The 12,176-nt window shown below is 55.6% G+C and overlaps 1 protein-coding gene across 1 annotated transcript in view; it reads left to right on the top strand.

The window, feature by feature from the left end:
• Positions 1-9,000, top strand: part of LOC104506766 (protocadherin-1-like) — a 48,235-nt gene extending 39,235 nt beyond the window's left edge. Inside the window, 1 exon segment of the mRNA XM_010147829.1 lies at positions 8,615-9,000. Coding sequence (XP_010146131.1) covers positions 8,615-9,000 — 386 coding nt within the window.
• Positions 9,001-12,176: the final 3,176 nt, after the last annotated feature.

Raw genomic sequence — 12,176 nt, forward strand, 5'->3', positions numbered from 1 at the left:
AGCTGACAGCCCTGGGGATTGCAGGTGGCTTCCTCTGCCCATTTACATAACCATCATTAGCCCTTGCAAGAGAGGACTTAAAAGCCAGCAGAGCCCTGATCTGCGCCTCCTCCTTGGGCGGGTGGGGGGGAGAGAGGGGAGAAGAGGGGCGGCTGCTCTGTTGCCCACAGCTTCTTGTCAAGGCTTCCGTGCACTCCTTAAGGTACGTCAGGAGTTGTTACTCATCTGGGCTGGTTATTACAGGAGCAAATAATGACTCAGGGAAGGTGGTTTGGTTATTGCGTGACTCTGACCTTTCTGGTGGTTATTTGTGGCATGTCTGTTGTCTGTAGGTGTCATGAGAAGTTCTTGGTTGGCCAGAGGACAGCATTTGGGTATTAGAGGAGCCAGGATTTCATTTTGGACCTAGACTTGTTACTGTGCTGTATACAAGAAGGGTGAAGAGGATTTCCCAGTAATCCTCACTACCTGGCTTTGTTTCCAGTTCCTTGAATTTTTCACAAACCTTAACTGCAAGGACACAATTTTTCAGAGTTTTTTGTATTTTGAAAAGCAGCAGTGAAATCTGTCCAGATATTTTGCTTCCAAAAGGAGGTAAAGAAGGAAATTGCTGTTTTTTTCTCAATAGTAAAGGAATCCCCCTATCCTCCAGCCCCCTACTTTGGAGATGTAATTTTCTGTGATCTCTTGACCCTTTCATTATACCTTCTCCAATTTCTGCAGCCCATGGGAGAGTCTCACTAGCAAAGCCTCTTCCACCCAAAATGCCTGGTACATCTCCCAAGTGGTTCTGTCCTGTTTCCTGGACACACAAAGGACCTCAGAGAACAAATGTAGTTCTGGTCTGCGTCAGGAAGCAGATTTTCCTGAAGTGAATTAAGACTGCATGGACAGTCTGAATTTGGCATTTCCTAACCTTTAAACCCAGTAATCCTATTAAGGTAGGTCTTAACATAATTATTCAGTAATTTAATGTGACAATTCTGCTTCTAATAGTCCAGTGACAGTTCAAGCCCCTCTGTGCCAGGGTAGGAGCAATGGCACCACAAGCACAAAATCTGTTACAGATTTGCAGCAGGGGGGTGGTCCCTCAACCTCCATCTATGGCAAGCAAGGGAAAAACATGTCCCCTGGGATCCTGGACTCAGGCCCTCGCTGCCAACAAAGTGGCTTAGTGCTACCTGTGCTGGTGAGGCCGAGACTGGTGGGTGCATCTGTCCACATTAATTACATGCCGGCTCTGCTGTGATACCCTTGGCAGGATCTGGGAAGTCATTTGCTTTGGTGCTGCAGTTGGTATGTGCTGTTGTAATATACTCCAGAGGCCATGGTTTGATCTGTGTGTGCATCTGGGGGGCTGACAGGCCATTAACTTCAGAGCAAGCTGTCTGTACTGGTGTTTAGATACTATTGTTTAGTAGGAGGGGAGAGGTGCTCAGTGCTGTAGGGTCTGGGGGAGATGGTTGTGCTCATTATATCTCTTGACTTTGGTGCCTGGGAGAAATCCATCTGTGTGCTGGCATCAGTGCTGGCTCTGAGGATCTTTCTCTGTATTTATTGTAAGAGCGTGTGTTGCTCGTTATTGCCCCAAGAGCTGTAGGTGTGGCATTGAACTGCAGTAACCACCTTTATGGGCAGTGTCGGGTCGGTCGCAGATACCAGGAGCCATCTGTCTGCGTGCTGTAGTGACGGTGTTAAGTTTGGAAAGCCATCTGTCTGGGTGTTGTAGTGCTAGAATTGGTCCCTGAAGCCGTCTGTCTGGGTGTTGTAGTGCTAAGAATGGTCCTGCAAACCGTCTGCCTGGGTGTTGTAGGGATGGTGTTAGCTCAGTCTAGGAAAAATAGGGACTGACGTGGACCGCAGGGAGCTCTCCGCTTGTGCTTTCAGCTTCCAATATTTCTGTACTCATCGATCTCTGGAGCATCACTGTGGAAACGGGCAGCAGTCCAGCAGCCTTCCCCAAGGCCTGGAAAGTGAAATTGGTGTTGTGCTTGTGCTGCTCTGGAGGTGGAGGGCTCCGGTCACGTCCGTGTGCGATGTGAGAATCAGAGATCAGAAAGGAGATGGTCTGGGAAGCTGCCCCTGTGTCCAGAGAGTGGGCATTCCCTGCTGGGATAATGCCCCCTCATCTGGGGACTGAGGGGGAACCTTATGTCTGGACTTTGCAAAGGAGATCATGGCTCCACAGCTACCTACAGCACAACTCCCCCTCCTAAAATCCCGGCAAAGGGAAGACGTGCTGGGAGGGAGCCAACAAGCTCCTGTAGACCAAAGGAAGCCCAGGCTGAGCTGGATGGGCTGTTGAGCATCTCTTGCTGCCGATGTGGGAGGACTCCTCCAGGCTACTGGGTCAGGCACGTTGCTGTGGGGCAGAGGCACAGACGGGGTGAGTCAAGGGGTGTGATAATTCAAGGCACTCATCTCAACAGTGCCAGGATGTGAAGACATGAAGAGCAACAGGGATGCCAGTGTAAGAAAATGGGATGTTGGGGCATACACCCAAATAGCTGTGTAGTGAAGAGGGAGCAGACCACGCAGCAGTGGTGCCTGGAGGAAGCATCACTGCAGGGGAGTGGTATCTGGAGGGAACAGCACTGTAAAACATGGTACCTGGAGGAAATGGCACCATTGGAGTAGCAGTGCCTAAAGGGAAGAGAGCAGCGGGGGGAGGCAGTACCTGTGGGGAGCAGCAGCACAGAACATGGCACCTGGAGGACGTGGCACCATGGGGGACCAGTACCTGTAGGCAGCAGCGCCGTGGAGGAATGGTGCTTGCTGGGGACGGCGCTGCAGGGAACGGCACCTGTAGAGAGCAGCACCATGGGAGAGTGGTACCTTTGGTAACCGCGCCATGGGGGACAGTACCGGTAGGGAATGGCGCTGCAGGGGAACGATACCTGTAAGTAGTAGCGCTGTAGGGGAGTTGTACCTGTAGAGAACAGGGGCACAGGAGAATGGTACCTGTCAGCGGTACCGCAGTAGGGGAAGGGTGCCTGGAGGCAACAGCACTGTAGGCAGTGGTACCTGTTGGTGTGAGCACTCCAGGGAGTGGTACCTGGAGGGAGCGATGGTACAGAATAGCACCAGTAAGCTATGGTGGAGTAGGGGAATAGTGCCTACTCGCAGGAGCTGTGCTGTAGGAAGGGAGTAATTGGAAAAAGCAGTACCAGGGAGGCTGTTCCCATCAAATGAATGCTGTAGGGGCAGGCAGGGTGGGCAGAACAGTGCTGTTGGGGTATAGTGTCGTGGTGGTCAGCACTGTAAAGGATGTCCCAGGAGTGGTCTGCAGAGGCTTGAGGTCTCGGTGAAGGAGGAGGGGGTGTCTGCAGGCATCTGCACTGGGGCAATAGAGGTGGTAAAGCTGCCTGTACTGGAAACATTGCATCCTTCCCTGGCTGAAAAACAGTAATTTTCAAAGAAATGCCTTGCACCCCAGCCTTCAGTTTGCAGTGTGGGGTGTACTCCACCCTTTTGTCCCCTGACTGAGGCCAGAAGAGGTACAGGGCTTCTGGGCTCTGAACAGGGGTAGCTGGTTGAAATTAGTGGCCAGTGTTTTCTGTGCTGCCAGGTAGGAAAAATGTACCTTTCTGATCTGATGCTTCAGGAAAGCGTCGTTCTTTGCCTCCAAGCTGCTCTCCCCACACTGTCATATTCCCCATTCCTCTGTACCACTGACCCTCTCCAGTCCCTTGTAGCATGCTGCACTTCCCTCCTCCTCCCTTCCGGGCTTCTCTGCTTCCTCTGCCTTGCCTTGCTGTGTCACGTCCCACAGTCCCACTGTCTTCCCTCCCAGAGCTGCTCCACTTACATCCCCTCACCCACAAGATCTGGCCTCCCGTGCTGCATCATCCCTGCTCAGCCGGTGCTGCACACCACGCATGCAGTACTGATGTCTGACGCGAACAGAAGACGGAGAGAACCAAACCACACCACGCACATTGCAGATGGTGGCAAAAAAAAAAAAAAAAAAAAAAAAAATGAAAAAAGAAAAAGTGGTTGACGCTGGCTCTCAGCCTCTGCTTGAAGCTACCTGGCTTGCAACGGGCTAGTGAACCTCTGCACATCTACTCCAGGAGTGCCTGCTGAATGAGGCTGCCTGCTTTTGTCTCCTGTCTAACAGTACTCCAGTGCACTGTTGAAATCCCCCACTAAGAGCAATAATACTATGCAAGTGGCTGCAACAGGATGTGTTCCGGTTGACGCTGGCTCTCAGCCTCTGCTTGAAGCTACCTGGCTTGCAACGGGCTAGTGAACCTCTGCACATCTACTCCAGGAGTGCCTGCTGAATGAGGCTGCCTGCTTTTGTCTCCTGTCTAACAGTACTCCAGTGCACTGTTGAAATCCCCCACTAAGAGCAATAATACTATGCAAGTGGCTGCAACAGGATGTGTTCCTGCCCTGCATGGGGATATATAGAGAGAAATAATTAGCAGCGGCACCAATATGTGCCTCTTCCCGGAGGAGACAGCCTGGCACAGTCTCCTTCACAAAGAGCAGAGGTGCCCTGGATGACAGGAGACGAAAACAGCCACGCCAGCACTGAGAACAGAGCCATGGCTCAAGAGCTGCTCCTCCTCCAGCCAGAACGAGGACCCAGGGTGCGTCTCTGAATGCGAATGCAACTCGGTGTAAAGCCCCAACCGTGCCCCCTTTTCATCTGCACAGTTCAAAGGGATGCGACTTTTACTGCCCCTGATTCTTTCCTATGCAATGTGCGAGGCAGAACAGCCCGAGGCGCCTAATGAGGATGCCAGAGAAATGCAAAGCTATAGAAACGGGGGAGCCAGAAGACTGTGAGGTCTGAGAATGCCCAAACAACCCCATAACCCTCCTGGCTGTGAAATACAGCCTTCTGGTGTAGTAACAGGACAGGCCTCTGAAGGAACGCGGCGAGAGGGCGGCTGCACTGACATAGCTTTTACTTTGCACAACCCGGATGCCGTAAAGGAAGGAGATGCTGGAGAGGGCATGGCCATCCTCATCATCACCTGGGAACTTTGTCAGACTTCAGGGGTTCAGAGTCACAAAAATGCATTCCTGGGGTGCAAGAGGGATCCAAAATCCCCAGTGCACTTCATTAGGTGAAGTGGACATCTTGACCCCAAGGTGAGGTTTGGGCTCTGCCTCTTCACCACACTGAGCGCATCCAGAATCAGCGCTTTGCGGGCAAAATTTCCATGGGTGTTTACCCCCAAAGAAGGACTTCTGCTAGTCTGCGGTGGCACACTGAAGTCTCTGGCCCACCGGCATGTGCTGAGAATTAGGCTATAGGGTCGTGTTTGCTTTAAATCACAGCTATTCAGGAATTACACCCTGCCCCGTTCCCGGGCTCTTAGAGCAGAGCTGGTTGTGCTCATGGCACATAATACGCTCCTTTAGCAGCAGAGCTCTGATGCCAGCATCTCACTGCAAGTAAAGGGACAACGCTGGAAAAAGACTCTGGTGCCAGAAGCAGACAATAGGAAAACCAGAATAAAAGACCCTGTACACAGCGTTCCTGCTTGATCCTGCTTGCTAAGCTGCCCTTGGTGTGAGGAAATCCCCGTAGCTTTGTTCACTGGAAAGGTAGCTTTTATTTTGGTCTTGCCAGTACCCTCTGTAGAATCAGCAAAGCACCTTCTGCCAGAGCAAGAAGAGGTGGCACTCATCCACCTCCCAGCCTGGGAGTGCGCAACACTGAGGCATATCTGGATGTAGAAATGATGATGAGCCCTCCCGTTTATCTGTTAGGGAAAGTAGATGAGAGAGAGCGAGCGAGCGATATTGCCTCTTGAACAGAAGGGACAGACTATGTAACATGTAACAAACTGACCAAGCTGGTGGCCACCGGAACATCCTATTGTCCTGAGAGGAAGAGCTGGTGGATCATCTAGGACACAGGCTCCAGCCTCTGCTTTGACTTGCACAGAGTAGAGGTGAAAACTGAGCCGTTTTTCCTTTGGTTTCGTATCTTGCTTTCTATCTGTAGCTAGAAGAAAGAAATGAGGCAACTTTCCACATGCTCAGGAAATAGGACAGTTGGTCTGCAGCCAGCCCTGAGAATGATCCCAAAGATCCGCACTGGCAAGCTAAGCTCTCACACTGGCCTGTGTGGGAATCTTGTCCCCTCTGATGCTTGGGCTTCTGCTTTTGCACCCTGCAACATGAGCATGGCTGTCCCCTGCACACCAGTTCATTTGAGCGTGCCTGCCTGTGGTGCATGAGCATGTCAGTGTGCATCCAGCTGGGCTGTATCCGTGTGTGTGTGTGCACATCACCATGGGATGCACAGCCCCGGTCCCTCTGCCCGCAGGGGCTCAGGTGCCATGAGCCAGGTGGCTTCAAGGTTCCCACTAAGTCCTTCAAGGGCCAGTGGGCTCCAGGGAGGCTAGGATAAGGCTGGAGAAACAGGTGGGAGATCGACAGTGGTGGCCAAGGTGCCTCAACGAGGCTGGAGCAGGGCCATGAGAAGCCAGGGGACTCCTGAAGGCAGTGGGTACCCGAGGGGTGTTGTGGGGCTTGGTGCAGTGCAATGGGGAGGGCTGGCAGAGGCTGAAGGGGCCAGGAGGATCCTAAGGGTGGGTGTGGAGGCTGGGGGCTGTGCAATGATATGACCCTCTCGTCCTTTTTCTGCTCCTCATTAGAGTCCCCTGAGCGGAGCAGGCTGTGAAGGGGGTCTGCGCTGAGGTATGTCCTTATGGCTTCTGCCAGGATATCGCAGCTTATGTGTGTGCCAGGGGATGGGACACGGGAGGCGGCTCCCAGCACAGGGAGCAGTGGCGGTGCCAGGGCCTCTGCAGGAACCAGGGGGGAAAAAAATGGGGTGCCTCAGCCCCCAGAGATGCTGAGAATTTGAGATAGAGTTGCTGGGGGCTGTTTTAGGGCGAGATACACTTGCGCACTCGTTTGTCACTAACTTTGCCCCTTCTTCCTTGTCCCTTCCGCTCTCACTTGTGACCCTTGTCAGCAGTTTGTGGCCTTGTATGAATCAGAGACCTTCCTCGCATCCCAGGGTTGCCTGTGTGTGAAAGCTGTGCCGGAGTGACTTGGGGATGCCTGTGTCCAAGAGCCCCGCACAGGTGGCAGGAGGGATGTGCTGACAAGGGCAGAGCTCCCAGCATGGTGTGAATGGCTCTGGTTTGCTTCTTCCCAGGACTGAGAGAGTGCCTGTCCTTTTTGGGGAGGAGGGGATTATGTGTACCAGTGTGTGTCTGGTGGGAGGGGGCATGCCCCGAGCTGGTAAAAGCCCCATATGTCTCAGCTCACCACAGCTCCTTAGTATTTCCCTCAGCCAGTCTGCCGGGCTGTTTGTCAGCAATGCAGTGGAGCAAGCACCTGGGTGGAGAGATGGAGAGGGCTTCTGTGAACCAGAAGGGATGTCTGCAAGTCAGAGCAGTCTTGAGGGCACTAACAGCCCCACTCTTCATCCCAACATCAACACCAGGCTTGATCTGCCAGCAGGTGCTCATGGTAGTGGGCAGTGATGTGTCCCAGGCAGTGGCAGGGAGCTATGTTGTGCCCCAAGCCAGAGTAGATGGCAAGGGATGGTTTGTGTCTGGGATGGCTCTTGGAGGGACATACACCTTTGCATGGAAATGCCAAGCTCTGGCCTCTGAAGACTTGTGACAGGTACTCCTTGTGTAAAGGACACACAGACAAGGCTCAGGAAGGTCTGGTAGTGCCTGGGGTAGAGGGTGACTGGTATGTGGGGATACCAGACCATGACCTGGTGTAGCTGATGGTCAGACTTTCCCAGCTATGCCAGGAGCAGGGATCTACTGATGCCATCAGATACCTGGCTGTCTCAGAGACAGGAGTTTGGTGTACAGAGAGGGTTGGGCACTCCTGGGGCAGGGACTTACAAGTACCAGATATGTCTGGCCTCTCTAGGGGCAGACATGGCTTTGCCACGTGTGCTTTGCTGTGCTCAGGGATATCAGACTCTGCAGGAGACCAGCTGGTGTCTGAGGACTCTGGCTGGGCTTGGGGGTCCTGCTTGGGGAGGCTTGTATGTGGCCTGGCATGCCAGATATCGAGCAGGCCTGGGCTGCCCAAGGATGATGCTCACGAAATATGGTTGTACCTCAGGGCAGTGAAGAGCCTGACCATGTTTAAGGCAGTTGCCTGTCTCTGCAACATGAAGCTGTCAGTGGTGCCCAAAAGTGGTGGGCCAGGGGGTTCCTGGAGCCTAGCAGGGCCCAGGTGGTGCCCACAGCTGTGGGGTGACCAGCCTGGTGGCAGCCTGTCTTCTGCTGTCCAAATCCTGGATGGGAAGCCCTTCCTCTGCAATGCTTATCAAAGATGGGCTCAGTGAGCTCTGCCCTATCTGCCTCCTGTTTCTCTGCACGCACCCGCTGGAGGGAATATGCTTGTCCTGGGGCAGCTAGGGCTGTGAGCTTGGTTGGGAGGCTGCCAGGAACCTCGGGTTCCCCTCCCAGCTCTGCCTTTTCTCCCCACATGGCTGTGGGTCTGGATCTCTGGGTGGCTGTGGGTCCAGCTGTCCCTGCCTCACTGTGGGAGGGTGCGGGTAAGACAGTGATGCCCCAGCTCTGCTGCTCGCCCCTGTGCTCCATCCTGACAGCCCGAGCTGGTGGTACCTGTGCGTGCATAACAGTGCTCTCTTGCTTCTCCGCAGATCTCCGGCCTCTGCCCGATGTAGCCATGACTGGGACCTGTACCCGGGAGTGCACAGAGTTTGGCCACTCCGATACCTGCTGGATGCCTGGCCAGTCGTCCCCCAACCGCAGGCCCAAGAATGCCCTCAAACTCTCCACTTTTGTGCCTTACCAAGACAGAGGGAGTCAAGAGCAAGTCGGGAATGGCAGCCCCAGACTCTCAGAAGAGCGCAGCACCAAAATGGCCAACCTCCGCCTGCTCCCCACGTACAGTGCCTTCTCCAATAGTAGCCATGAGCCCTGCAAGGACTCTCCCATGGAGGAAATTCCTCTCACCCAGACCTCGGACTTCCAGCCAGCCACCACCCCCTCATCCCAGACCACCAAGAGGGAGATATACCTGTGAGGCTGGGTGCGAGGGGCAGGGAGCAGATGCGCTTCTGAGGCCAGTGTCCAGAGGAACATTTTAAACTTCAATGCTTTATTGCTCCAGCAGCCGGTTCTCCAGGCAGTGGGCTCGGCGGACAGCAGGGCAGGGCAAGGCAGGGATGAGAGGAGCGCCTTTTTAACCCCTTTTTTTTTCCTCGGGGCCGGGGGTGGGTGGGAAGGATGAAGGCATCCAGAACCCGATTTCTGAGCACTTGCGGGTGCATGTCTCCGAACTGCTGCGTTGCCGGGGAGGGCTGGGCAGGCTCCTGGTGCGGAGGGCACGGCTGGGGAGAAGGGCTTACGTACCAAAGGTCCACGCAGAGCTGGTGGAGTTCCTGGGGCATAGGACGAGGGGTGTCCCCGCACACGGGGAGTGAGCTGCCTGTTTCTTTGCTGTAGACTCCTGTAAATACGAATCTTAGGAATGACATTCAACTCCTGCCTGATTGAAACTTTTTATTGTCCTTGAAACAAAAGACATTTAAACAAAAAAAACAAACAAAAACTTTAAAAAAAGAAAAGGAGAAAAAAAAAAAGGAAAACAGAAATCCACCACAGGGAGCAAGTTCCAGCTTTGAATGGTTTGCTGCGTGGAAGAGCCTGAGAGAGCGCAGCGTCTGGCCCACACTCATGTTCTATATTGTAAATAGAGATGTGACCAGTCCCTGAAACAGCAGCTGGGGAGCTGGAGGAGATGGGCAGCATCCTAGCTGGACTGTAGGGACTTTGCTATTTTTCACCCTGGATCTCTTTCTGAACGTTGTCACTGTGCCCACAAGCTGCAGGGTCCCTAGGGACTGCCCGGTGCCATAGGCGGGGTTGTGTTGGGGGGGGTGTCCCTGGTGATGGCCCTGCGGGTGGAGTGATGGGGAAGCCCCCAGTCAAGGGACCGGCTGGGTCCGGAGAAGCCCTCAGTCCGACTCTGCTGGCAGAGAGGTCATCGGCGTTGGTGCCCATCGCCTCGTGCCTCCTCCAGGGCAGGGGATGCCCATGAGGCCGGCTGTGCCATGCCTTTGACCTCTGTCCTGTCCGCCTGTAAGCCACCATTGCCTTTGTGAGGAGGAGCTTTGTCTCAGGGTCACGCTGGGGGCTACTGAGCCCCTGCCCGCTGGAGTCCCGCTGCCCTTAGGCCACAGGGCCGCTCTCTCGGGATCCAGCTTTCTCTTCCATTGTCAAAGGTGAACCGGTCTCCCTGGTGGGTCCCCGCTGCCCCCAGCATCCTCAGCTCCCTTGCTGGTAACCAGCCGGGGCAACGCTGCACATGTGGCAGGGAGAGGACCCCCTTGTTCCTTGGGCGGCTCCTGGAGGGTGATGCCTGAGCGCTTTCCTGAGCCTCTCTACTCCCCTGGGAGCCTGGGCACAGTCCTGTTTTGGGGGCCTCCGTGTGCACCCCTGGCAGGAGGGGTCCAGGGGACTCATGCCTCAGTCCTGGGTAGACCTTCCTAGTCCTCCCCCCATCAGAACGCAGGGAGGGGCTGTGCTGCACCGTTGTTCTTCCCGTACTCTCGCGCATGTCAGTCGTCTTCATCTCTGGGATCTTCCTTAGGGAGCGAGGCCAGTGGTAGCTGCAGGATGGTTTCCCTCTCACCCCCGCTGCTCATCTTCGGTCCATGCAGTCCATCACCGTGGGGCTGGCGGATGGCTCAGCCAGCAGTCGCAGCCCCCCCTGCCATAGCTGTAGTGCCTGTCGGGGTGCAGTGCGCCAGGCCTATCCCCCCAGCCTCCTCCCCGGCTCCAGTATCCCTGTCTCTCTGAGCAGCTCCTCTCCCTTTGCTTCAGTGGTGGAGGCAAGATGCAGCCAGCTCTCCGGTGAGGCTCTGGTTGACCCGGGGGGATGGGGCGCGAGCCGAGCCTAGGTAAGAAGGGGAAGGCGCCAGAAAGCGCCTGCTTGCACCCACTCCCTCGTGCCCCAGCCCTGCTCCTTGGCTTGGCCAGCCCCAACCACGCCACACGGCATTACCCGTGGCCCCAGCACCTCGGGGTGCCACGGGAGGAGGCAGGACCCTCCTCCCAGCCTCCTGCTGCTGCTTCTGGCCTGGGGTCCCTCGGGGCGGGCAGGTGCTCCTGGTGGATGTCAGCCCGGCAGCCCTGCTCTACCCTCACCCGCGGTGGCCGCCCGGTGAGGCCCACATTCCCCTGGCCTGGCTGCCTGAGCAGGTCACACTCCCAAACTTGTTTTTATTGTAGCTCTGTAGTTTCAGGGCCAAACTGGGCAGAATGTGCAATTTGGCCACGCTGGCCAGGATCTTTGACTCCACTGCCAACTCGACTGCTCATGCCTCCCCTCGGCTCAGGCAGCGGCAGTGTCCAGTGCCCCTCCTGGGGACCCCCTGGGAGGGTGACGTAGCCACCACATCTGAGGGGTGCTTGTCCAAGACTGGCTTCCTGTGGCCCCTTGTCTGTGGGTGGGCTCCCTACCTTCTGCTAGGGGTCACCAGAGGGCCCCCAAAGCCCTAAACCTGGGGTTGCTGTCTTGTCTCCTGGAGCACTTGGTGATGTTCTCAGTGCAAGCATTGGTGCACGGCAGGGGTGAGTGCAGAGGGGGTCCCTGAGGGGTGGGAGGGATGGCTGCTGGGGTCCACGGGCCATGGGGAAGGAGGCTGGGGGGGATGAGTGTTGAGGGGGTGCACAGAGGGTTGGTGGGGATGGGTCTTTGGAGAGTAGCACAGTGGGGAGAGGGAATGGATATCGGGGGGGTGAAGGGGATGGGTGTATAGGGGAAGCATGGGTGGGTGTGGGGCAAAGAACAGAGTGGGCAGTGGAAGTGAGTCCTCAGTGGGGTGCCAAGGTGGGGGGAGGCTATGTGGGGTGCAGCAGGGGTGGGTCCCTGGGGAGGAGAAGGCGTTGGACATTGATTCTGGGAGAGGGGCGCACTGGGGATTTGTCCCAGGGTGAAGTTGACAGTGTCACTGGGGATCAGTCCTGGGGGAGGGTGAAGGAGAGGTGCTGTCGGAAAGAAGCTCATTTGCACAATTATAAGCCAGAAGGATAAAGCCTCCGTGCACGTGGGGAGGGGGAAGCTCCCCACGGGCTCCAGTCTAGACAAGCACAGGGAAGAGGAGGGGGGTTCAATGCCTCTGCGGAGGGGTTCACTGTTTCTCACACTGCACTAGGACAAGCCAGGGGTAAAACCAAAGGTGGGAGCCAGGGAGC

The sequence above is a fragment of the Eurypyga helias genome, unplaced genomic scaffold, assembly GCF_000690775.1.
Source record: "Eurypyga helias isolate BGI_N326 unplaced genomic scaffold, ASM69077v1 scaffold6070, whole genome shotgun sequence".
Classification (NCBI taxonomy): Eukaryota; Metazoa; Chordata; class Aves; order Eurypygiformes; family Eurypygidae; genus Eurypyga; species Eurypyga helias.